The sequence below is a fragment of the Octodon degus genome, unplaced genomic scaffold, assembly GCF_000260255.1.
Source record: "Octodon degus isolate 3935 unplaced genomic scaffold, OctDeg1.0 scaffold00191, whole genome shotgun sequence".
NCBI classification, from domain to species: domain Eukaryota; kingdom Metazoa; phylum Chordata; class Mammalia; order Rodentia; family Octodontidae; genus Octodon; species Octodon degus.
In genome coordinates, this window is record NW_004524767.1 from 545,243 (window position 1) to 573,178 (window position 27,936).

At 38.4% G+C, this 27,936-nt stretch overlaps 1 protein-coding gene across 1 annotated transcript in view; it reads left to right on the forward strand.

The window, feature by feature from the left end:
• Tmprss11f (transmembrane serine protease 11F) overlaps window positions 1–24,799 on the forward strand; it is a 69,807-nt gene extending 45,008 nt beyond the window's left edge. The window contains exons 4-10 of the mRNA XM_004644079.1: window positions 12,708–12,775; window positions 14,396–14,562; window positions 15,006–15,044; window positions 16,489–16,690; window positions 20,003–20,262; window positions 22,214–22,356; window positions 24,641–24,799. Of these exons, the coding sequence (XP_004644136.1) occupies window positions 12,708–12,775; window positions 14,396–14,562; window positions 15,006–15,044; window positions 16,489–16,690; window positions 20,003–20,262; window positions 22,214–22,356; window positions 24,641–24,799 (1,038 nt within the window). The remainder of the gene's footprint in view (window positions 1–12,707; window positions 12,776–14,395; window positions 14,563–15,005; window positions 15,045–16,488; window positions 16,691–20,002; window positions 20,263–22,213; window positions 22,357–24,640) is intronic.
• Window positions 24,800–27,936: the final 3,137 nt, after the last annotated feature.

Genomic DNA, 27,936 nt, shown 5'->3' on the forward strand with positions numbered 1-27,936 from the left:
TGTGTGTGTGTGTGTGTGTGTGTGTGTGTGTGTGTGTGGCCAGCTCAGCCCACCAGGGGGCGGGGCGGGATGGCATGTGGTGCTGGGGGATTGAACTGCGGTCCCTCTGTTTTGCTTAGCTTAGCTTGTTCTAAGTAGGTGCTTTAGACCACTGAGCCATCTCACCAGCCCCCCTTTTTTTTTAAATTTTATTTATTTATTTGTGTGTGTGTGTGTGTGTGTGTGTGAAAAATAATGCACTTTGAATGACATGAAAGGTGCAGTTAAATAAGTAGATGACTTTCAAAATGAAGACTGGGAAGTCCCACAGTTCCTGTGCAGGATACTGTGTCAAAAGATTACAGAAGCTATCTCTTCCTTTCTAACCTCATGTTCAACACTAGCATGACATCCAGGTATGGACAGCTCACCATGCCAGGCCACTGTTCTGCCTAAACACAGCTCCCAGTGATCCTAAACCTGGCACCAGTGAAGAACTAAAAAAGGCAAAATTTAACACAAAAAGGAGACTCTATTTGGGGAGAGAAGATGGAAAAGAAAGGATAGACAGCTACAAGGACAGGGCTTAAGAGTGGAAAGTCCCCGAGCTCTTATACTTGGCTCCTTTCACTGGAGACTCCTTACTGTCTTTTCAGTCTCCACCCCACCCCCTCCATGAGCACCTGTCCATACCTTATCTGTGGCCTTGAATGTCTTTGATCCTAACTTGGGCCTTTTGGCCACTTGGTTTCTTTCTGTCTCATTGTAATTAAATGATGAAGGGGAGGGACTATTAGGAAGGCAGCTTATTTAATGATTAAGTCCAGTGGATATGGGTGCATGTACCTATCTGGTGCAATGTTGTAGTGATATTAAAGCAAGAACATACAGACGTTCATACACATAGGTGCATGTGCATGTGTGCACATCTTTCCTATTAAGTAACAATCTACAGGAGCTGTCTCATGGTGCTCACATTTGCTTGGGGGTGAGGGGAGCTGGTTTCCTGGTAATTATGTTGTTGCCTGGGTCTCTCAAGTCTAGCTTGCTTTTCTTCCTTGTCTTTTTAATTATCTTAACTCCAGAATTCACCTGTGAGGGCAGAAACTGCTTTTGGTGGTACAGACAGAAACTGCTTTCAGTAAGTTTCTCTAGTGATTTTTTTTTTTTTGAACTGAAGATTGAACTCAGGCCCTTGCACTCGTAATACAAAAATTCACTTAATGACATAAATGTTAGTTTTTTCATTTGTTTTTCCCTTTCCTATTTTTTAATAATTTTATTTTTTACTTTTTAAATTTTTTATTCATTTTAATGAGAAAACAGCAATAGAAGTTTCAAAATAGGTTAGTAGGACAGTTGCAATAATTAATACATTGCATATTGTTGTCTTCATAGTAGTTATTCAGAGGACAAGATGCAGACATGATATCTTGTCTAAACAATATTAATGCAAAGCTTTCTTCTCACTGAAGTAATAGAAGGTAGCTATATATCTATCCTAACTATTTTGTATGTATGTATATTTTTTCCACTACAAAATGGTCCTTTACTATGTCCCCCTTTTTCGTTTTGTCTTGTCAGAGATGGGTGTTCTATTGTTGTTAGAGGAGCTGTATTTGGAGAAGTCTTTAAAGGACCTTTTCATACTTGATGCCAGTTCAAATAATTGTAGGTAGCTGAATTCAGCAAAATAACCCAATATAGTCCAAAAACCTATAACAGTAGTGGGTTATCAGCAGAACTGGCAATTGTCTGAAGTTGTTTACTTGAGCCTTTTACAGCTCAGCATATTAATATGGCTTTACTTTTTATACCTCGTGGTTATACTTTTCTGCTGGATGGTTAAGACCAACTTAAAGCAAGACCTATATAAGTAAAAATGTAACTTTTGTATCTGACAAGGTCAGTCAAATCCCCTCAGGATTTACCCTGAAACCATGTACAGTACCTTGTGGATCTTTTGTCAGTGTCAGCCATCTGGATGAGTCATGGCCATTGTTTGACCAATTTGCTCTCTGTGAAAGCCTGAGAAAATTTTTTTCTCTCTAGGTGACTCTCCTTAGGCACACTATACATCACTGATCACTTTAACAAAAAGGTAATAAAAGAAAACAAGAGACAAGAAAAAAGTCATAGGAATGTCCTGCTACAATGTTGTATATGGTTTGATATCTAAATTTCTCTGTAAAAATGTGTAATTTTTTTTCACATTCTATAAGGAATTTTTTTTTCTGTATTTTAGGGAAGGGTCTACAGGGTATTCAGGGTCTCACTACTAGATCAGGCTCATAGTGATTCTCCTGTTTACAGCATCCCAAGTGCTGGGATTACAGGAGCATGCCACCATGCCCAGTCTCAATTGCCATCTCAGAGCCAGCAGGGGATGGGGGATGTGGCACAGCTGGCCTGGGGACAAACCCCAGGCCCCTGTGCCTGCTTGCTGGAGCTTTAATCTGCTGAGTATTTGGCTGGCCCTTCTATAGGGATTTATTTTATTTATTTATTTATTTATTTATTTATTTATTTATGTTTTAAAGGGTTTTTTGGTGGAACCAGGGATTGAACTCAGGCCTTTGTGCTTGCCAGGCAAGCACTTATTCTACTGAGCCATCTCCCAGACCCCTCTATAGGAATTTAAAGTTTAGAATAATCATGATTGTTGGAAAATAACAGTTCCATGTTATGCCTGAGATATTTGATATCCAGACAGATAGTGATGCTAAGTTCAACTGCCTATTGTACAGGGTGATAATATCATTAAGCTTCTCTTCTGGATGTTTAACAACTAAAGTTTGCAGACCAAAAATTAGAGAAAAAGAGGGGCTACCAGGATAGCAAATATTTTGGCCCTAGCCCTTCAAGGTCAGTGAAGAGTCAGGACATAAGAGAACCTGTGCTGTGACATCTTGCAACTTAGTGGTGTCCCAAATTTTCTGATCTATGATTTTATTTTTTATTAGCACAGATTAATGAATGTTTTCACAACTACATGTAATGATATATTTCAAAAACACAGAGACAGTGAAATAGATGCATTGCACAACATTCTGTAGCTCCAGCTAATTTATACTTATATTATTTGAAACCCCCAAAACCAAATGTGTGATCAAAGGTTCTTCATTCAGTGATTTATTAACCAAGAATTTTCAGGGAAAAAAAATTTTAAGGTAATAAACAACAGGAAAGAGCAATGAAAGAAACTAAATAAAGATAGAGCTTCAGAAGTGCAGACTCAGCCTGAACTGGGTAGGAGACCTGCAGCTCAGATTCATTACAGGCACCATTCTGTGTAGAAAGCATTGGGTTTGGCTGTTTATCTCATTGCAACCAGAGGTACTCAGATGTCCCCAGGGTGGGTGAGGTGCTCAGGTCAGACAAGGGCAAACCTGGGAGAAGCACAGGTATGAGCTGTTATCAGCCAATTTAGAGAAGGCGGGAGATAGGCATGCCCACCACCCCCCCCCCCGAGAGCATCATAGCCAAGCATAAATGTATGCTGCAATTCTTTCATCACACTTCATCATCATGTAAGTGAATCTAGCTTCTTAAGCAACCTCTAATGAAGGAAATGTGTGTTTTCTTGATATGTAGCTAGATAAACGCAACATCCCCATTGACCTGGGCCTCTAGGTCACCTAGGGCATGATCTTGGCTCTGCCTCTCTTTCTCTAGTTACTGAGGACACAATATGGTGTCCTGTATTACCACAATAACTCACTTTGGCAGCAAATAATAGAAACCCAAATAGCAAATAAATTCAAGGTATACAGATAAAAATATGAGAAGATTTAAGAAAACCTAGAAATTTGTTGGCCTTAGATAAGGCTAGATTCAGATGATCAAACAGTGTCCTCAGGCTCTTTTCTTCCTTTTTATATTACATTGTATGGCAAATATGATGCTTAGTAGCTAGTCTATACTTACAGTTTTCTAGTTTAGTGACTGAAGCAGAAAAAGAGTATTATCCATAACCATCCTTAGGGAAATGTCTACAGAATTAAACATTACCTGATTGGACAAAGTTGGCACATGTCTCCATCACTGCCTATTAAACACAGTGGCCCAGAAAATGCAGCTGGGCTCCTTTGTGTGGTGTGGGGGCGGGGCACTTGTGGCTTCCTTTGAATGACTTGGATGAAACTGTGCCCCGGGTCCATTCAGTAGTCCATGTGACATTTCTACTTGAGGCTCTCAAAATTACCACATCTATGTCCCATTCTTGGAAACCGCTTCCTTTCCCATTCTCTCATCCATGTTTTTTTTTCCCTGCTCAGCAAATGATATTGATGTAGGAATAATATCAAACCTCCAAATGATATAGGGGGACTACTATAACTCCCACCCTGCTCAATGTCAGATACACCAAATATCCCCAAAATTGAAGAATGAAATCTTCAATTTGGTTAAGAGTAGGAAATGTTTATTGAGAACTCCTGAACGACAGGAGGGGACCAAGTGAGTGGCCAATGGACCTACTTTCTGGAGGGAATGTTCTAGAGTAAAATCATGAGGTAGGTACGAAATAATAAGTTGAATACAACCTGGATGAAATGATGATCAACCAATAAGATTATAAATACAGATGCTTAGTTAATGTTGATCCAATAGAGAAGTAGGTCATGTAGGACATGTGCATGAAAAGAACAAAGAAATTTGCAGGAAGAGATGGGTCATCAGGGTTTGGGTCACTCCCTGACGTGACTGATGTGTATCTAGGATTTATTGAACCAGGTATTTCCACTCATCCTATCCCTTGGTGAAGCACAAAGGCCAGGTCATTTTGTCTTTTTCTTGAGGCCTGGCCTTCAACAGTTGTGCAACTGGCCACAGTTGTAATGTGTTTTCATCTTCATATTTGCCCACTCAAGATCCATCCCAGTCTGACTAGCTGGACCATTTCTACATAACTTAGTTGTTTATAATAATATCACTGTTCACCTACTTATCTACATTTCCCTCATCTTTATTTCTAATCCATCCACAAGTCATGTTTCTGCCTCACATTCATTATTTTCATTCTGGACCCGGTTGTATCATCCCACAGGTAAGCAATCATAGTTATCACTGCTTCCACTTAAGAATCCCTCTAATATCCTAGCTGCATAGCAATCAGGTTTCTCTTTTGAGCTGAGTATACTGCTGCACACCCATAATGCCAGAACTTAGGAGGCTGAGGCAGGAAGATCACAGTAAGTTTGAAGCCAGCCTGGCTGACATTTGGTGCTTCCACCTGGAAGCACCCCCTGACCCTGATTTCTTATGTTTTTTTCCTTCAAATCTCATTAAAACAGCATCTGTTCAGGGAAGCTTTGCTGAGTTATTCTACTCTATTCTTTTACTTTGCTACTGGCCTTTGGTGATGAATGTCATTTTGAATGGCATAGTATATGTCTGTGTTGTATGAGTTGAAAACTAAAATATTGTGTTCAATATTTTTATTCTGTGTCTGTCACAGTGTATTAAACCTGGGAGAATCCTACCTGACTGTACAGAATACAGAAATAAATAACAAAAGAGGAAAAAGACATGCATAGTGAGAGTCACAAGGAGAAACAGAAAGCAAAATGTTTAAACCACATTGGTTAAGATTAACCATTACTAGAGGATCAGTCTTTAATGAGAATATTATTATCCACCCACTTCAACAAGGCTTTCACAGGACAAGGTGAATCCAGCTTTGTCCCTGCCTCCCAGGACTTTCTAACATTTTTTTATGTGTGTTAAGAACACAAACTGAAATATTAGACACAGCACAGTTGACAATATGTGAGCTACCACAGTATAGTGTGTAATTATCAAAATGCATGATTTGAATGATGAAAATGTATAGAAATTATGAAAATCCCTTTAAGTTAGCAGAAGGCTTTCCTTGGGAAGAAAGGAGACAGAATCTGTTTTCTTGATATATTTGTCCTTTTTTGATTTTTCTTGCCCTGAGAGTAGCAAGAGATTGGCAAACCTTGCCTGTCTTAGTTTTTTGGGTGGACCCTAAAATGCATTTCCCCTCAGACATCCAGAACTGCTGACCTTTTGGTCTAACCCCAGTGCTGAGCTAGAGGAAACGTATACCCTGGAGCTCAAAACAGCAAGTGAGTGAGCAGCGGGCTGCCTCGTCAGACCTGTAGCACACACCCTGTTTCATGTTGAAATACAAACCAAGGACTACATTCAGGGTCTGATGTTAGACTGAATGAATCCTTTCATCATCTGCTTACCTACTGTATATCTTAAAATGCAATAATTGCTATTAAAATTCTCAGATTTCCTGTAGTGCTGGCCCCACCCCCGGGGCATGCTGAGACAGCAATTGAGACTGCGTATGGTGAATGCGAGCCTGTAATCCCAGCACTGGACAGTCTGTAAACAGGAGAATCACTATGAGTCCAAACTAGTTAGACACCTGAACACCCTGTTAGACTCTTCCCTAAAATACAAAACAAAACTTCTCAGATTTGAGCCATGAACCAAGACTGGATTAAATATCATAGCATGTACAGAATCTCTACTAGAAAAAAATCAATACAAATTACACTTCCAGAAAATGAGTGGAGCTATGATTAGGTATCTAAGGAGAGATAGTTTTCATAACCCTTGTAAAACTTGCAGCAAGAGAAGGGTCTCTCATAAATTGTATGAGACTTACATTAGGGAATCATGTATTTGAAACTCTCTTTCAAGGAAGTTTCCCCCAGAACTTTCCTACCCATTAAGACCAGTTCAAAACCAAATTCTAGGTAGGCATCTGTTAGCTTGTTTGTGCATTTCCTTGGAGAAAAAAAATCCTGTTAAGTTGATTTAGTAAGAACCCCACATTTTTGATATCTGATCGTCCTATGTCTGATGAGGGTGTTCATCATTCATCTCCCAGATGGCGTTTGATCACGTTGCCTTTTCCAGTAAGAATCCTAGTAGGCAGATTAGTGGAATCACCCCTACCCTTGCTATTTCCTTAGTAATTATCAACCTCCACTCACATTCTTCATCCGTAATTCCCCACTTGCCCTTGCTTCATTCAGAGTCGATCCCAAGCACTCATCTCTGTGTGGCAAATATCAGTACCTGTTTATGGCAATGGTCTTGAATGACATTGTCCTTGCTGTGCTTTACCAAGTAGTATTTCTTTTATCCTGTCCTCCAAAGCTCCTGCATTTCTGTCTAGTATGCAAGTAAGTGAGCATTGTCAATGTCATTTAATGTAGTCAACACATGATTTCCTGGGTTCAAATTCTGGACTCATTGCTTTTGCACCACCTTGGGCAAGTTTAAGCTTCTGAGCCTTAATCTCCTCCTACAGCAGTGTGAGGTTTACACAAAGGAATCAGCCCAGGGCCTGGTGCACAGCATAACTAAAAGCACATAAGCTGTTACTAATGGACATACTAATTTTATATTGTACCCAAATCTATACATTTTTAATAGAGGTCACAGGGGACTATAGTAACTCACATCACATCTTACTTCAAATAGATTCTTGATATGTTCTTACTCTGTTATATGATACGCTTCTGATCCTTCCCCAAAATGTCACATAAAAACAATCCGAACTTGAAGAGATATTTATCTAAGGTGCTAGAGATATTAAAGTTGGCTTTTTTCCCTGTTCCTCAAAAAATGGAAATAAAATGAGGTCAAAGAAGCACAGTGAAGTCCAGGATGCCTGAGTCAGAACTGACTCCAGCCTGTGGAATAGTCACTCAAGTCAGGTTTTCCTGGAGTGTTCTAGCTCCCATTTGGTTCAAGAGTTTGTCCTATATTTAAAAGTTTGGCCCCATTTCTGTGCCTTTGCTGGATCATTCATCCCTAATTCACTCCATCCTTATTTGTTCATGCACTTCCTTACCATCTGTGCACTGACTAGTCCAGATCAGAGCTTGTGAGATGCAGACTGTGCTGTTCACCACAGGGTAATGACTAGGATGGAACCGAGTGCTCATAGTGGCCCAAGTAAAGAGGCAGCAAACTTTCAGGAGGGTAAATTAGAGCTAACTTAGTTGTCTCTGGAGTGTCTCAAGGAAAGCAAAAATGTAGTTGAAGAAAGTTGCTAGGCATAACATGTGTATTGTAGAAAAAAAGGAAATGAATGTGTAAAGCTGCAGAAGTGTCAGCCAGCCTAGAATGATTAGCAAACAGCACTCTTTGTAACTGAGAGAGGTCTGAGTAGGTCTGAGGCTCTGCAACACATACCCACCTACCATACCACATACCTTGGGTGCTGTAGGAAGGTTCCCTTGGGCCCTGATCCCACCCTAGGTTATCTAGAAGGAAAGGTGAGGGCTGCCTGGGACCCACATACACCCCAGGCCTCTGGGCACCACCCTGACCCCTGTCTCCCAGGAGCTGGCCATGCATTAGCAAGGCTGCGTACAAACGACCCTGCCCCAGAGCATTGCCAGCCATGTTCTGTGGACTTTTGGACAGAGTCAGGTTGGTGCCATTATGCTTGCTTGCAGCCTCAGCTGTGGGTGTTACTGGGGTTTAAAACACACTAGTGTCCCAGTCTTTCAGGGGCAAGAGCCTCCAGAAACCCTCTGGTGATCTTATCAAAAAAACTTTCTCTTGATGCTGGACTATCCTATCAATCCTGTGAGTATTCTCTTCCTCTCTTTAGTTTTTTTCTTCTTTTTTTGTGTGTGCAGGGTCTCACTTACTTCATCTTATTATTAGTGTGTGTTTGCATTCATCCCACAGAGCTGGCACATGTACATAACACAATTTAGTCCTCCTGATGTCCCCCTTTCCCCTCACTCTCTTCTCCCTTTATCTCCTGGCCCCCTTTCCCATTTACAAAATATCTATTTCCTATAATCACCTTTTATTTTGTTATTTATTTATACTTTGTATTTCTCATATAGGAGAAATTTAAATTTGTAATATATGTAAATGTGCGTGTCTGATTTTTTCACCCAACATTATGGTCTCAAGATCCATTTATTTCCAACAAATGACTCAACTACATTCTTCTTTGTAGCAGAGTATCATTCCATTATGTGTAAGTGCCACATTCTCTTTATTTATTTATCTGTTGCTGAGCTCACTCTCCTGCTTTTAAAACAAGACCATGAAGTTTTGTGCAAAGTCCAAATTTCTCTGATGATTTTTATCCTGATCTTACACCATTCCTATTCCAGCTCCTGCAGATCAGGTAAGTACAAAGCTGAGCATGTTCATGCCTCAGGTCATTCCTGAGATGGCCACATGCAGTACATCTTCACTGTGAGCACAAATGCCCTCTTGTTGTGTGCTTAGGACCTCAGAAGTTCTGCCTGAACATACATCCATTCATGTTCTTTTTGTCTGCTCTTCTTTTCCCCTAAACATGGGGAAAATGTGCATCAGCATCTATTGAGGTTGGGCTGGAAATAGTTTCCAAGAAGGGCTGTCTTACATCCAGCTGACTGAGTGCTCCCAGGACATGATTGTGTGCATTGGGTGTTGGACTTTCCAGAGCAAACTTGCTTTGCTTGACTGATGAGTGTGACACAGCCTGGAGCCCAGACTGGCATTTAAAGACCAGCCTCTGGGTTCTACGTGGCACCCTATGGTTTTAGTGACAGCCACTGCCCAGTTGGGCAAAATTCTGGGCACAAAATGCTAGCAGGTGGGATCTTCCTGCACCTCAGTGCAACTGTGTGCTGGAGGATGCAGACTTGCTGCGGGGGCTTTACTTGCAGCTTGAAGGGTGAAGAAGCCTGGGCAATCATCAGTGACAAAGGTGCTACTTCCCTTGGAGCCAAGTATTCCCTTCTTTTGCTCCTTTTCATACATTAGTTTCATGTGTGTGCATCTGTGGTGAAGTCTTGAGAGGTAAAGAAAAAGACTGGTGCTATTCTGAATGCCTTTGGCTACTGAAAGGATCTGTGTTTATTGCTAAACTTAGGGCAAGTGTGTCTCTGTATCAATTCAGAGTTATGCTTTCTTTTAAGTGCTTTCCTATTTGCATATGTCTCATGAATAAATTGGGATCAAGTTAGACAAGGGACAAGATCACGTTGGGCCAAAAGGAAGTAGAAAGACCACAGTGACCTCCAAAGAATCGACCTGTCCCAGAAAGGGAAGTAAGCAGGAGATTGGTTTTGCCTAATAGAATCAGACCCAGCCAGAACAGGAAGAATGCCCCATCTGCAGCGCCCTCCAGGGGATATTTTGATAGCGAGAAAAATGATTTTCTATTGTGGAATGAGTTTGACTGTTGCACTCATCTTTTCAGCAGAAATAATGATGAAATCATGACTAAAATAGAAAAATTAACCACCTTGCTACAAAGTAGAAATACTAATTTTATACCTTAAATTAATCATACAGTCTGGTGTTTGGACATGGTTTCTCTCTCAATTATGGGCAGAAATCATACTGGAGATATTTTTTATCATTCCTACTTTGAGAAGCTGTGCTATTGTAGTGGAAATAAAGAAAAGAAATAACTTTAAATAAAATTTTCTCTAGTAACTCTATCATTCCTTTTTTAAACTTTATTTACTTTTATTAGTACATCTTTGTAGTACATAGTGATTGCATTCTTTGTAATCTTTGTGAGAGGGCTGGTATGCAAACACAGCACATTACAATTCCTTCCTTTTTTCCCTCCCCAACCCCCTTTTCCTTTCCCAGCATCAGACTCATTAATCTATCTTATAAGACCTGATAGAGCTAATTATCATATGTATAAACTAAAAACCAAACTAATAGGCCAAAGAACACATAAAACATGTGGAACGATTGTCCTAAGTCAAGGCACACTTTTACCTTTTTATTTGTTTTTTTCTTGCTGTTTGGTTTTGAGACAGGGCCTCACTATGTAGTTTAGGCTGGCATTGAACCCACTGTGTAGCCAGGTTTTACTCAAACTTGCAGCAATTCTCCTGCCTCAGCTACCTGAGTGCTAGGATTACAGGACTGCACCACCATGCCTGGCACGAGGTACATTTTTAAGTATACTGTTCATACTGGACTACAATACTCTTTTTTTCCCTTTTTCTGCATTTTATTTCATGCCTTGTATATAAATATTGAGTTTCTCATATAAGAAAAATGATGTGATATGTAAACTTTTGTGTCTGAGTTATTGCACTTAATATTATGGTCTTGAGGTGTACCCATTTTCTACAAATAACTTAAGTTTATTCTTTTCATGGCAGAGTGGTACTCCACTGTGTATAAATACATTTTTTATCCATCTATGTGTTGATGGTTTCTTGCTATGTAAGTTTGATTTTCCAAGCACTACTTTTTATATTAAATTCTTTTTATATACTTTTTATATTAAATATCTTCCCTTTGTGAATAAAGATTAAATATCTTTCTTCACTGTCCTATAATGTACAATGGCTGATAATTGTTTTAACTATTTTTTGTACCAGGGGATTGAACTCAGGACCTTACACTTGCCAGGCAGGCACTTACACTGTTGAGCTATATCCCCAGCATATGGCTGATATTTTATTTTGTTTCTATTTCTCTCTATTTACTCAATCTTCATGCATATGTTGTACCTTGAGTATCACCAAATAAGAATTCATAAAGTAAGGAGAGAGTGGTAGAGCAAAGTGGGGGGAGAGAGAAACAGAGACAGAGAGAGACAGAGAGACAGATACAGACAGAGGCAGACAGAGACAGACAGAGACAGAGACAGAACTGTGACTCTGACTGTAAGGGCAGGGAGAGGCAGAGGCCAAATGAAGGAAAAAACTGTGATACTCACTGAGGGACCTGGCTGGAGAGAGTCTTGTACACCCAGTTTGTATTTCTGAGATAGCACTGGTTTCTCACATTGTGAAGGAACCACTGGGGGACATAAAAGAGAGATTTTTTCCCTTCCGTAGCAAGGGAAGTGAAGGGGCTGTTTAAGAGGTAAAATGTACTTGGTGGTGTTATTAGTTTAAAGGAATCAGGCAGAGGGAGAAACCCAGGGGGAAGAAGTAGTCCCTATTCCCAGCAGACAGACCTTCTGTAAACTGACACAGAGACCGTACTTATAATTTCTGACTTCCAATGCTCAGTCCAGTACTCTCGCCTTCATAGTCAACTGAGCTCCTGTTAGGAAATTGGAACCCTTCAGGAAAGCAGTTCAGTGAGCATTTGGAATCTTCTAAAGGTTTAGATTGGAAAACTGAGTTGTGAAATGCATGACCCAGCCTAGTGCCAGATATGAAACTCTGCGTGACCTCGGGATGACTAACAAAGTGAGGGTGTCAGAGTACATGGCGCTTCACACAGTTCAGTCATGGCATCGTCACTGAAGAAATCAGCAAGCCTTGTTACAAGTTGTGGACTAGATACCACCTTCAAAGATGAGTGCAGCAAACAAGGTGGTTTTTGCTCTGTTTTGTTTTTTAGAACTAAGAATGCTGCCTTAAAATAGCACACACTCACTTTGCAGTAATTAATATCAACATTGTAAATAATTTGCCAGGTGCCAGGGAAGGTGTAAAATATGACATAATCTTATTTCCTTCTCTAATCAACAGTGTGAAGCAGATCCACATGGAGAATGAGACAAGCAGATTGTCCTATTTGTCAAAGTTTTAGCAAGGTTGCATAATTTTCTTGAGGTTTGTCAGTTCTATAATGACTAGAACCCAGGTTTGGTATCATTGCCTCATTGTCATGAAGTCAGTTCAGGTGGTGGGCAATTAACTGAAAAGCTTGTCTTAGCCTCATGTTTCTAAATAACACAATGATTAGATAATATTTCCCTTAAGACTAAAATATGTGTATTTTTAAATCAGATGTCTAGGATATTTCGGCGTTCTTCTGGAGGAGGTCGCTTTGTCAAATCTCATGTTATCAGTTTAAGGTACGTAAACCTAGTCTGTAACTTCAATTCAACTATGCTTAAAGGAGGCATTTTAATCCCCAGGATTGCTCAACTGCCCTGCAAAACATATGCATAAACAAACATTTTACAGATCTTAAACAACATGGATCATGTGCCTAACCATTTCTCACTCACAGTCGAAAGATGAAATGGGAGTGCCGCATGACCAGTGTCTAAAACAGATAGAAAAGACGCAGGAAGGGACACACAGTGCCCTTTAAGCAGAAATTGTATTTTTAATTCTTTTTAACTTTATGCCTATACAACCATCAGATTATGGCTTTCTCTGCAGCATATTTTTTTAAAGTCAGTACATTTTTATTATTTCAAGTGTATTTTTGTTATTATTTTTATTTTAATGTTTTGTTGTAAGGCTTAATTTCTTTATAAATTAAACATGTTACCAATACTAAACCTAATTACTGGAATCCATCCTGAATATGTGTTTGTATGACATTAGAAGACTGATGCAGAAGGCTGTGAGAAGGCATAATCATATCATCACTATCAGTATCAAATCTATACATATGTGTACGTATGTATTTCTTAAATAAAATATATTTTAAAACATTTTTACATAAAATAGTAAAATATGTGAAGTTTTCTCTTTCCCTTTTTAGTGGGAAAGTGACTATGTGTATGTAGTTCAATGATGAAAGCACCCTTGCCTTTTTTCTTACTCTTCTATCATTTTTACACTTCTTTTTTTCCTGTCTTCCCTCTTTCCTTTCTACCTCTTTTCTTTTCCTTCTTGTTGGTCAAACTAACTTAATTCCAGAAAGGCTGTTAGAGACTCCATGTGTACACGTCTCAATATACATTGCGTATCTGCATCACTAATGAAGTGATGTCCATCTGTGAGTGGCTTTCCCTGTCGGTTCAGTGATCAACTGATCACACCAGCGCTTTCACACAAACAAGGTGTAGTTCACATCCACAGCTCAGGACTTATTCAAAGGTTTGGAAGTGGGGGCCAAGAGGGAGATGCTGCCGTGCGCTGTGGAGTGGAATCATCTACGAGAACTCCTGCTTCTGGTCAACAGGAGGAGCAGGAGCAGGAGTCTGGAAATTGACACCGTAGGTGTTTCAGCGGCCAGACATAGAAATGGGAGCATCATTTCTGCTCCCATTTCACTGGCTATGATTCATTAGGGAATGTCAGCTAACTCGAAGAGAGGTTAGAAGTAAAATCTAACTCTGCAAGCAAAGGAAACTGAGTTTGGTATAGAAAAGTATTTTGCACATCACTGTGAAGAATAATGACCTCAGGTACCACTGCTATAAAAAGACTTAAGAAGCAAATCTTTCTAGTGCATGTCAATCATAAATTTGTGAACACCTCCTTCTACAAAGCCCTCTGAGCTATGAGCCAAAGGAAATGTTTTCAGTCTTATATCTCATCCGGTGTTTCTAACATGTTGCTGTTACTTCACCATTGCTTCCAACACTCCCAGATCATTGTACATCCATTCCAATTCCTTTATCTACAGGTGATTTTAAAATATATCATCCCTGTGTTTCTTTAAATTTAATGATTCATAAGATGTAACAATTTGTGAGTAGAGAAATGGCATCATTTGCCTGTGTTTTGCCCTTCAGTCCAGATGCGAAAGGCGGCGTGAACATTCTGATGGTGCTCATGTTTCGGTACCCATCCACTGACAGTGTAGAACGAATCAAGAAGAAAGTGGAAAGGGCTTTATACCAAAGTCTGAAGACCATGCACTTGCCTTTGACTATCAATAAACCATCGCTTAGACTCACACGTAAGTCTTTGTTTTGATTTTTATTTGTCATTTTCTAATTTCCTCTGTTTATAATCCCCTTTATGTTCCATAATAATTAGGCGAATGTATTAGCCCATTTTAAGAATTTATCACTGAAGAGAAAAGAATTTTATCACTGAAAAACATCAGTGTGTAATTTTCTAAACTCTTTTTCTGGTTCCTATGCAAAATCTGAAAAGAAAATACTCTTGGATTTCATTTTCAAGTAAAGTTTTGCAATTTAAGCTAAATATTAAGTCAGAATTGAGGATTACTCATATACTACTTGGTTATTAACAGTTCAAAGACCTTTTACAGTATGGATATTTTAAGTAATTACAATGTGGATACTTCAGATAATTATTTAATTAATGACTAATAGAATGAAAACAAGATGAAAAAGTGTACAATTCTGCCGACTAATTCTTGATATGTTATTCTAGCTATTGACAACAGAAAGATGAGGAGTCTTCTCAACAGTCGTAAGTTCTAGCATCAAAAATAAACTCTTTTGCACTACAAAATGATGAAAATAGATACAGAAGAGTTAGAAACACAATTTTCAAGCACTTTTGCTCTTTTATATTTTCATAAACCAAACTGTTAGTTCTTGTATATTTTATTCTTTTGTTTAAGTATTAGACATATTATTGTTCTCTTTAAATATTTTTTAATTCATCTCACAATTCACAACTGTGCTTTTTAGCTGATAAGGGCTTACGATTTTTTTCTTAACTTTTTTATTTTCTTGCATTTTATTGAAATATCTGATCTGTGTATTTTCTGGCCCTCTAACCCAAGAATATTTTGTGTCTTTTATGGGCAAACATACACCTATTAAAATGCTGTATGGCTCCTTTGAAATCTTTTCAAACATAGATCTAAAGCCTAACTTATTGAGGATTTCAGATTAGGAAACAATAATTTTTCTTAAACTAGACTTTCAAATTTTAGAAGATGAAGAGATAGTTAATTTAAGACTGAAAATGACTCGTTAGTGATACCAAAGGCAAATCCTGACCTATGTTCAACTTTGAGATCTCTCTCACTAGTAAGAGGCGCGTGGGCCGGGGTGTGGCTGCTGCGCCTTCTCTGACCCCTCCGCCTCCTCTTCCCAGCCGGTGACCTCCAGCCATCTGTGTTCCCTCTCCAAGTCTTAGCTTTCTTGTTGAGAAACTTAGGAAAATCTGTAAGAGTATCTGAAGCATTTAGCAGAGGAACTATATATTTTGATACTTAATCAATTATCTGTTCTTTGATGAAATAAAAGTCAAAATGTTTGAAAAACATTCAAAGAAAGTAAAAAGGCCTTTTTCCAAACCTTAGACTTGTGCTGTGTAGGCAAATTGACACAGCATCATGTCAGGAAATGAATCTGCCTGGGAGAACAATTCCCTGAACCTAACAATACCTTGCAAGGTCTGTGAGTCACCAGACTGGCCAGTCTGCTCCTGTCCTGGATCTCCCCAAAGGCTTTACTATCTCAAGACAACCCCAACTTGTGTCAGTTTCTAGTTTCTGATGTGCCTCTCTCTTGGGTATTTCCTACAAATAAAGCCACACTGAGATGCTGTCTCCTCCTGGCTGTGAAAGCCATTTGGGGGAAGCACTTGGTTAGTGTGACTGAATGTGCATTTCCCTATGTACAAATCTAATCTGCTCCCAATTAAATTTTTCTTTGCTTGTAGTTACGCTCATTTATGATTTCATGGTTTACTCTCGCCATCTATATATGTTTTATAGCAGAAGTCAATCTTGGACTGAATGCCTTGAAATGTTAATAAATATTTCCTTTGTGCCTTGTGAAATCGGTAGTGCCCATATATAACTTCAGAGGCTAAGCACCAGGGATGCTGAACCATCCATTACACATTAGGATTTCATTTTCTCCTTCTCCTGACAAACTAACACAAATTTCTGTGACAGGCTGTGGGGTAAGGACGACACTTTCAAACATGCCATTGCCAGCATCCTCCTCTACTGCGCGGATCGTCCAGGGACAGGAAACAGCCATGGATGGGGAGTGGCCATGGCAGGTCAGCCTGCAGCTCATCGGTGCAGGCCACCAGTGTGGGGCCAGCCTCATCAGCAACATGTGGCTGCTCACAGCAGCTCACTGCTTCCGGAAGTAAGTCCAATGTAATGTCCAAATTTTCTCTCAGCATTGACTCAGTGTGGGGGAAGAGCCCAAGCTCACCAATCTATTCTCTGATGCACTCAGGGTGGGCCTTGCTCTGTCCTTAAACACACACTGCCCACTCTATGCCCCTTCCATGACGCTTTGTAGCATTAGTAGTTTTCACCTCTATTTCCTATGTTATCATGATCCTAGTGCTACTTGTACTATTGTATCACAGATTATTTTAGTGAAAGACTATTGTACCTATAACAAGTTTAATCTCTTCCACAACTCAAGGAGCAAGCAGCTATTTCAGTTTTCCTTTTCTCCCTAATTAATACAACTTCCCAGCATCAGTATCTACTATTACTATACAAATAAAGACTCTCATAGATATCCCCCTGAAGGCCTCCTTTCTCATCACAAATCCAAGATGCCCCGTGGGTTTGTGTTATTCAGAGTGCATGGAGGACAGGCGAGGCCTCTTCACCTTGTTGCACTGCCCTCACAGTGTGGCAGCTGTGATGAATAACCCCGCAGGACCACTGTCATGGTTATAGCTCTCATGATTCAGTAGTGTCAGTTCACACACATAGAGACACACAGAACCACACTGTAAAGCTAGGAGATGAGGGGCACACCATATTTTTCTCCCTAAGGTTTTATCACCAAGGTAAAGAATGCCTTGTTTTTAGTCTCAGTAGGCAAAGGCTCTGAGTAAAACCCTTTACCTGACCAGTAGCATTATTCAGACTCTGCAAGAGAGCCCAACCTTGGTGATTCAGAGAGGATATTTATTATCTTCTTATGAGTAATAGTTCAGGTGGTTCTAAGGTACTTGTACCGTTGTTTATAGGATAGACATGAAATGAAAGTGACCTAATGAATTTAATATGACTATAAGAGAAGAGACACAACTTATATTTCTGAATCCAAAAATAAATAGCATCATGCCCTAGACATGAACCTGAGTCCCACTGACTCATTAGGACTTTGTGATTTATTCCTGTTCACTTAATTCTTCAAACTTTGGACTGCTGTTTCTGTCATTTTTATTAATTCACAACTGATCTTGGTTTATGTAAATTAAGTGAAACCATAATACCAACTAAATATTTAGTTGAGTATAAACTTTAGCAATTAAAATATTTGCATTAGTGGGTCCATTATAATCCTTGTGGGCTGGTAGAGGTATGTGAGAATTAGCCATTGAGAAGAATAAAGCAGAAATTACAGGTGATCTTAATAAGAAAAATTTTGATGCTGCGATTGAGATGGGAATAAACTCAAGACAGAATAGAAGAATGATTGAATAAAATAAGTTTAAAACTTCAGAGGAAATTTTATTTTATTATCTTTTAAATATTTTATTTATTTATTTATTTATTTATTTATTTGGTACAGGCTCTCACTACATGGCTCAAACTCATAGTGACCCTCAGCCTCCCCAGCACTGTGATTACAGGAGTGTACCACCATACCAGGTTTTGGTGGTGTGCATGGAGTGCCTGTGGCGGGCATGGCATGTGGTACCAGGGACTGAACTCAGGACCCTGCACTTGCCAGGAAAGTGCTTATTCCACTGAGCCATCTCCCCTGCCGCACCAGTGAACTGTCTCACCAGCCCTTTTTTTAAAGGAAATATTAAATGAGAGGGAGCAGAGAAATTTGGCTTTGGGTGTTATGTCAAAGAAAATTTTGCTTGTTATTTGTTTTTCATATAGGAGACATAATTTAACAGAGTTGAACAAAGTGACTATCATGAAGAAGGGTTCCATTTTTGTAATGATGTAATTCTATGTAACCTCATAATGTGAGATACTAATGTATAAGCAAATAAAATGTATTTTGAAGGCAAAATAGCTATTATGCAAATAGACTTTATTTTTTTATAAATGTAGTTTCAATTCAGAAATCAATTTATTTTAAAACCTATGTTTAAGACAAACCTTAGCACTTTCGCATGAAAAATTGTCTCAGTCTTTGTGAAACAGTTCTGCTTAAGAAGCAAAAGTTCTGCATGTGACGTTAGATCTGGGCCATCTCTTTTTAAATCTCAACTGGCTAAGGGTGACTCTCACCTAGAGAAGTCCCTAGACTTTTGGGTCTCTGTGTCCTTATGAATTAAGCATGTTGAATGGGTGAGCCCATTACACGCGATTTCCTCTCTTACTAATGATGCGTAAAGGGATTATCTGTTTTGTTTTCCTAGTTCATGAGCTCCCTATGTTATTGTATCTCCCTCATGTTATTTAGGGTCTGGATTTCAAATGGATGTTACAGTCCTAAGATTCCTGCTTTCAATAAAATCTTGTCTCACTACCTAAATTAGAAGAATAGATAAAAGAAGGGCCTCCTTTCCAGTGTTGGCCTTCTTCCTACTTATCCCTAGGACAGTGGTGAATACTAAGAAAGCCATTCATCTTTCAGGCTTTCATTATTCTTAACTGTTCATGATTCATCAACATAGTAATCACGCATGAAAGAGAAAATCCTCCTTTTAACCACTCCTGTCTATTTTCTTCTATACAATTTGCCTCTTCCCAGAGAATTTTAAGTTACTATATAAGTCTAGTCATTCTTAATGGGGATAATTTTAAAAAGAGTAAAGTATGCTTTGGAGAATAATTATGGAGGTGATTGGAGTAAATAAAATGGCTGGACTGAAAGATGACTGGATTAAATAGAATTTGCCTGCATTGTCACCTGCAGGAGAGAAATCTGCATAAAGGGAGCATTAGTAAGAGGGATTACCAGGTTGGCTCAAAGGGCAGTAGAAGCTATGCTCCCAGTGAGGGTGCTCAGCCCTTGACTATCAGGGAGGAGCAGAGCCATAAGTGGATCAACAACTCAGTGCAAATGACAGCTTACAAAGCACACATTACACTTTGCCTCAAAAATCGCAAATCACCGTAGAATCCAGTAAACAAAAGCCAACAAGCAAGTAATAATATAAGAAAGAATAAAAGACTTAATTTAGAAGGAAAACACCCCTTAGTGTTCATATTGCCTACAAGTTGAAATTACTTCTTATGCATTTGATTGAAATTAGAAAAAATAAAACAGGAACCAAAAGAATTCTGAATAAGTCAATAGTTTAAAATTTTAAAGTTAAAAAAATTGGAACTTAATGTTACTCATTAAACTGCACACAATTAAGTGTACTAGTCACAAGAAATCTTTTTTCCAGAAAGTTTCATAAATTCTTTCATCATAGGGGTCTTCCAAGAGCATAATTCCAGTACTTAGGGAGAGTTAGTCTTAATGTTTTTCAAAGAATAAAATTAACTACAACAAATCTTACCCTTTTACTTTTTGTAGGACTAAAGACCCAAGTAAATGGATCGCTACTTTTGGTACAACTATAACACCACCAGCAGTAAAGCGGAGTGTGGGGAAAATTATAGTTCATGAAAACTACCGCAGAGATACAAATGATAATGACATTGCTTTGGCTCAGCTGGCTACCCGAGTTGAATTTTCAAATATAGTTCAGAGAGTTTGTCTCCCAGATTCATCTATGAAGTTGCCACCTAAAACAAGTGTATTTGTCACAGGATTTGGGTCCATTGTAGATGATGGTAAGTAACTTTAATCTGATTTTCTCAACACAAGAATGTCTTCAAATTGAACAAGCTGTTTTATGGACTCCCTCTTAAGCTTTTCATAAAAAATAATGGGCAAAATAGGATTTGTTTCTGTGTAAGCAACCCTGGGCAAAATAGGATTACACTTAATCTGAGGATTAAAAAGTAAAAGAAATGAAATCTGTATTTCTGAATTCTCAATTGTGAAAGGCCTAGGTATAAGGAAAGACAAAGAGGGAGTAATTAATAATAATTGTATACTTCCTAAATATAAATACTTTTTGATCAGCATTTACTTTAAATCACAATCCTTTTTTGGCAAAGACTTAGGTCTCTTCTTTATTTTTTATTTTTATTAGTAGAAGTTTGCAGTACATAATTGCATTGATCTTGGGGAACTGAACAAAGTATTTACTGATATGACACCTTAATCACTTTGCATGTACTTCCCCTCCCATCACTCCTTATCTCTAGTCCAAATCCCCTTTTTTCTTTATTTCAGTTCCTCCCCATTTTAGTAAAAATTTATGATGGTTGCAAACAAGAAAATACATTATAAATGCTTAGAAAAATTCATTTTTGTTAGTTAATAAAATCAGCATTTTTCCCCTATCTTACCTCTTAAGGATATAACAAGAAGTAAGATCTAAGAATTTTTAAAATTGATAATAGGAACTTTAAGTTTCCAAGTATTGTTTTACTTTGCTCTATGGAGGACAAGTACATAAAATAAAAAATAAGACATACATATATAAAGTTCTATGAAGGGCATTTTGAAGAGACTCAGAGAAATTCTATTATATCTTAATCTAATTCTTTGTATAGAATTGTATTACTATGAATTTTTCAAAATACCCTAAGTCTGTGCAACTCAGTGTTGTGGGAGACCCTTGTTTTTTTTCATTTTTTCTACCCTTGCTGCTAGCTCATGAGCACTCAATAGCAGCTGACCAAGTCCCTAGCGTGCTTCCCTTACAATTAAGCGGCAACCTCTCCTCCCACCTGGTCTTCCTGCTCTGGCATCAGGTTGTTGGCACACATAGGCCATTCACTTCATTGTTCATGCTACAAGACATCCCTAAGCAGCATACTATACAATAGACTAGGGCAAATGGATTTGTGCAGTTGTGTCCTGGTTAAATAGCTGTTAATAATCAATAAATTTCCATGGCCTCAGTTCCCTTGTATGGAAGATGTGCCAGTTGGACAAGATCAGGATGAGCACATAAAAGGCACGTATATAATATTTTTCATAATATACATATAACATACAATCAACAGTATGATATAAAACTAGGGCATGAATATTTAGTTTCTTGTATGAACACACTTAAGATATTATTACGGTTTGGATCAAAAATGTCTTACAAAGACCACATGCTAAAGATTTGGTCTCCAGCTGATGGATTTTTGTATGGTGACTGGATCATGAGGGCTCTAATGTCTTAAGTGGGTTAATTCTCTAATGGATTTGTAATTGATAATATTCTTTAGAAATGTAGGAGATAGGGCCTGTCCAAAGGGAGAGGCCCTGGTGGCCAGCTCTCTCTCTCTCTCTCTCTCTCTCTCTCTCTCTCTCTCTCTCTCTCTCTCCCTCTTCCTAGTTACCATGTGCAGAGCAGCTTTGCTCTGTGACATGTTCCTGCCACCATGATGTTCTTCCATTGGGTCCCAGACCCAATGCAGCAGAACCAGCCAACCATGGACTGAAACCTCCCAAACTTTAAGCCAAAATAAACTTTTCCTCCTTTAGATTGTTTTCCTAAGGTATTTCGTCACAGCAAAGAAAAGTGACTTACAGGCATAGAAAATAAAATTAAGGAATAGTTAAAGTTAATCAGTTAATTTTGTGCTTTTGCTCCTAGAAATATATCACTTACCTGCCTTGTATGACTTACAATTGTGTTTAAAATATACATTGTCCATTTCTTGGTTTGTGGGACAGGACCTACACAAAACAAACTTCGTCAAGCTCAGGTAGAGACTATAGGTACTGACGTGTGCAATAGAACGGATGTATATGATGGTCTGATAACTCCAGGGATGCTGTGCGCTGGCTTCATGGAAGGAAAAGTAGACGCATGTAAGGTAAGTCCAAAATCAAGGGCAAAACTTAAAAGGAGCACTGCTGTTACCCAGGCTTGGTACATTTTTATCTGGAAGAAAAACAATGGCATCACATTTATCAAGATCTAAATTTATTCAATAAAAAGTTACTACATTGTTTTTACAATGTGTCTAAGCAAAAACTAAGCACTTCTCATGCAATATTTATTTAATATAATGAGATACAAATGGTACTAAAATTATCCCTACTTATAAACTAGGAAATTGAATTCTGTTTCCTACTTTTGATCTGAGCAATTACTTTTATAATCTATTATTACTTTCTTAAATGAAATTTAAGAAAAAATAGAAAACAGAGAAACTTGTCCCCTGAAGACCATGCTATTTATCTCTATTATCACAAATTTTTTGCTCCTCCAACTGCTTGGTCCCGCTCATGCCTTAATAGAATCAACAGTAACACCTGAGTTACCTATACTAAACCTAAAATACACAATCAACCCTGGCTGATTTAAATGCTGAGCATCTAGTTGATATGCCTCTTCATCTCCAGTGATCTAGGCTGTATCTCAGCCTCTTCAAAATCCATCATTATACATTGGGTCTTAGCATCAATAACTGCTCCACTTCCAAAATTATGAATTGCCATCTTCCTATTTGACCAGCATCCCCTTTTCTTTTCCTCTCCCCCTGGTTTTCATCTATTGGGTACCTAGGTATATTTTTTATATTGCCCCCCAACCTCACTCCCAGCACATAATTTTATTATCAAATATTTGTGGAAACATTCTATACCCAGTAATTCCAATTTTCTTAATGCCCATTAATCCCTCAAGCCATTTCAATGTAATTTTTGCTGTACTACTTCACCAAATAGCTCTCCCTAAGGTCTCTGATGACATCTGTGCTCTTAAAATCCTACAAATATTTTAATTGTATTCTTTTTCCACCTTTTATCAACACTTATTAATGTTCATCATTTCTTTCTTTTGAATATTGTCTTCTTTGATTGGTAAAGGTTTTTCCCCAATTTTCTCTCCAACTGATGATCTGATCCCATGGATTTTACCTGCCCAGATCTCTCTCCCTCCCAGTCAGAGCTTTATTTCTGCTTACCCTCTCACTGTCAGATAACCATGCTAGCCCTACTACTGATTTCCCCATTATCCTTTTTGTGATTCTAGTGAGTTTATTAAATAAAAATCAGATTTATTTCTAACAATATGACAATCTGATTGTGTCTAATCCCTCCTTAAAATGCTTTGGTGGCTTTTTTTAGCCTTATGATAAAAATAAAACTTAACAGGGCTCCTGATGCCCCGGACTACCCTACCTTCCCAGCCTCACCACTTTCCCTTCTTCCTTCCACATGCAAGCCTCCTTCATGTTCCAACACATTTACAGTTCCATTCTCTTTGCCTGGAATACATTTCATTCCCACTTGGCATTTTACGGTCAACCCATGTTCCTTCAGCAATCAGCACTGTTGTACTCCAGTCCCATTCCCCAGTCAGTTGGATTCCCCTGTGGGGTGTTTCCACAGTACACATCATAGTTGTAATTTTGCATTTTGGGGGGAGTTATTTAATATCAGTTTACTAAACTCTAAGCATAAGGGATATTTTAGTTTTGGTTATCATTATATTTTTAATAACCATAAAAAGTATTGATACACATAAGAGTTGATAAAAGAATATATTTTAAAAACAATTGAAAGAGACCTAGGATAACAAGGAGACCTTGCCCAAGGTCACCTAGCCAGCATTAAGAGGACTGGGATAAAATTCATACACTCAGCTGCTTTGAGAACACACTTCCAACTGCTACATGGACATTTGTGTACTTACTGAATCTTCTTTGTCCTAAAACAGCTTTTGTAAAATTCAGCAAGGAAACATAAATTCCAAGTAGGAAAATAAAATAAAAGGAAACCAACAGTACATCCACTTTAGGTTAAGCTAAAAATATTCAAGAGAGAGCTTTGAAATCTTCGACATGCATTACGACAAATAATTTCATGTCTAGCATTTTATGTGTATAAATGTTATTAAATTAAACTCACAAAAATAATCCATTAATGCTGAATCAGAAGTATAGCTGCTCCATATGAATAAAGGTTAACCTTTCTAAAAATAACAGTGCACTTTAAACTTCAACATAAAATCTTAAATGTTCTATTTATATTTTGGATGCATACTCTGTGTACTAATTTCCTTTTTATCTATGGAAAAGGAATAATTATATTGACCATTTTGCTAAGTTAAAATAATTGACAGTTTCAAATATGTATTTACTTTTATTCCAGGGGGACTCTGGTGGACCTCTGGTTTATGACAGCCATGACATCTGGTATATTGTCGGTATAGTAAGTTGGGGACAATCATGTGCTCTTCCTAAAAAACCTGGGGTCTACACGAGGGTGACTAAGTATCGACACTGGATTGCTTCAAAGACTGGTGTCTAGCCGGGTGGCTCGTGAAGCACATCCATGGCTTAGAGAGCTGAAACACCTCATCTTGTATATTATTTAGATTCCTATATGTGGAATTGGTGCTTTTGCTAGATGTCAAAAACTCTTCAGGACTGTGCCAGTGTAATACAAGGCAGCCTTTGTGTACATATCACAGAATCTCCCTCTGACATGATGAAGAAGGTACAGCAAGTGACAGGTAGCTCCGATTCCTCATTCAAATGTGGAAATGTGGTACTTATTAATGAACGAATGCCTGGAGATACCTTCCTTCTATGCAAGAGGGGGAGCATCATTTTTTACAGGGTGCGAGGAGCTGCCAGGCCACCGCTATCTTACCTCATGCAACAGCTGGAGCACCTCAAACAGCAGTCTATCCTGAAGATTCAGGGCTTTGACATTCTAGAACTGAAGGCTACACAGTTAATGCATAGAATGGAGGAGCATAAAATCCTCAATGTGACTTGAACTCTCACCTGAGTTCATATCCCACAGTACAGAATGTTATGGTCAATGACAGGAGTTGTCATTTATTTAAATGTTCCCGAGCTTGCCATTAACACTGTTATGGACTCAAGCACTAACTTCCAGAAGTACATTGTGTCACAAGAAGCATTTCTGAGTTATTCTTTAACCATCTCTTGCCATCTGCACATCAACTGCAGCCAACCTATAAGAAGAAAAGGGAGATTTTTGGGAGCCTATTCCAAGAGTAAAAGGATGAAAAACAGAGAAAATAGCTAAAGCAACAAGTTGCAAATGATTTCTAACAGGAAAAAAACCCTTAAATTTTGATGGACTGAGGTATCCAGTCACTTATTTAGAACTATCTGTATCACAATATGACAAGTGGTACTTTTGTTAAGTGAGCAGCTCCCTGAAAGGTCAGGTGTCTATCAAGTTTGGAGAGCGGACTTGCGTAAAACACTCAGAACATCTGGGTTTCTGCTAAGTGCTAAACAGGTTATCATCCCTTGTCATGCTCTTGATGACAGAGAGCCTGTGAACTCACTTTCAACCCTCAAATGTGAGACCTCAATTTGCTGCTCTGACTTGTCAGAGAAAAAACTCTTGCCTAGTCGTCTCTTTAATGACTGAAACTTTAATTTCTTTACATACATGCATAGATACACACATACACATACACACATACGTACTGTATGCAAACAAGATAAATACAACTAAAAAATTCTAGTTGTTACATCTCAGCAATATATCGTAAACATAAAAGGCTCCATCATACACACACTAGCCTTTAAAAAATAAATTTTACCAATTTCTGAGTTAATGACTAGCAATAACTAGAAATCGTCAGGAAAAGGAGAGCTAAAATTTTAAAGTCTTATACTTAATTTAAATTAAAACACCAGCATCCAGCAAAGAAACATCTGAACTTTTCCAAAAATATTTAGGGTTTTAAAGATGGACTTGATTGATGTGGACTTTTTATACTAAAGTTAATATAGTCTCTTTTGGTATACACAGGAAAGCAAATCTGTCTACAGAAACTCACTATTCCCTATATAATTTCTATAATAAGAATATAGGCTCTTGTGTAATTTTATTTATGTTTCATAAGACTGTGATAACTTTTTCTGTAACAAATATGTGAAGCTGTTTATGCTAGTTTGACTATTTCTCCTCTCTTCAATTCAGTGACATTTTAGCACAAATAAGAACATGTGATGGTTAAAGTGGATTGCCAACTAGATTGGCTATCAGTTTGACTTAGCAGTGATGAGGAACATTCTAGAGATGAGTGCCCAAGTTACAATGTATAACTCACTTATTTATTGCAAAGTGGAAATATTGAAATTAAACCTGAATATTGTGATTTTAGTTTGGAGAAAGCAACTCATATGTGAACATCTCTTGTTTAAAGGAAAAACAACACGCATGCCATAAGTTTGCCACACTTCTGGATGGGTCTGGAAAGGTCATCGAGGTGTAACCAGAGAGTCTACAAATGGTTGCTTGCACTTTTCTCTATGCTGCTGTTTTTCTTGCTGTTTCTGGCTTACCTGAGCTAAGCAGCTGTCCTCCACTGCTCTTCCACAATGATGTTTCTTCTACCTTGTGGCCTATGAGCTATGGCTTGAATCCCCTGAAAACCTGAACCAAATTAAACCTTTCTTCCTTTAACATGTGGGTGTTGGATATTGTGTCCAAGCCACGGAAAACTGACTAATACAGGAAACTGGTGGCAGAAAAATTAGGACATGACTACGCTTGATGGTGTGCTTTAGAAAGCTTTAACACTGGCTTAAGGGATGTGTTGGGAAAAGTTTGGAGATGCTAGATGAAGCCCTGGAGGGTGATTCTGGTTGGAGGTCATAGGATCACAATGCTGACAGAAAAGTAGACAGTAAAGCCAGGGCTCAGGTTTCAGTTGGGAACAAGGATTTTACTGGCTATTGACTAGATGCCATGTGCTTTATACTTTGACAAGAAAAAAAAGTGTCTTCATTTTGTCCACATCCTGTGACTTTGTGAGAGATTAAGATTAAAGATAGCAGACTAATTGATGTGGGACAGGGAACTTGAAGACATCCCCACATTTAAGCTGTTGGGTCAGCTGTGTTAGCTGTTTTTAGCCATACTTATAGCTAAAATGGAGAACAAAAACTATAGAAGAAAAATTGGAAAAACAAAACCATGTGTAAAGTTGGTGCCAAGAAGTTGTGATTGTTTGACAGAGTATATATATATATATATATATAAATATATATATATATATATATATGAGAAACGAAGGACTTTGTATGGGAATAAAAACTAAAATGTCTTGGGTCATCTCAGAAATTATCAAGAATCCACCCATCACAAGCACAAGAGTGAAAAATACAAATCTTTCACTGAAGAAGAGAGCTCCTGTGACCCTTGCTTGTGAAAAGCTTCCCAGGGAGTTGGCCCCCAGGATTATATCTCTGGATTCAGCCAGTCAGGCATGCAGAGGTTACCAAGCATGGTCTGGAGACCCTGGCTGTTGCTTCTACTAGCAGGAGACCTTAGTGTCATTTGTGTAATGCTGGTTCTACTGGAAAGCAAACTACAAAAACTGTGTAGTTTATAAGACTTCCAACTAGGATTCAAAAGAGGGCTTGGAAGGCCAGGCAAAGAGCTCCCTGAGA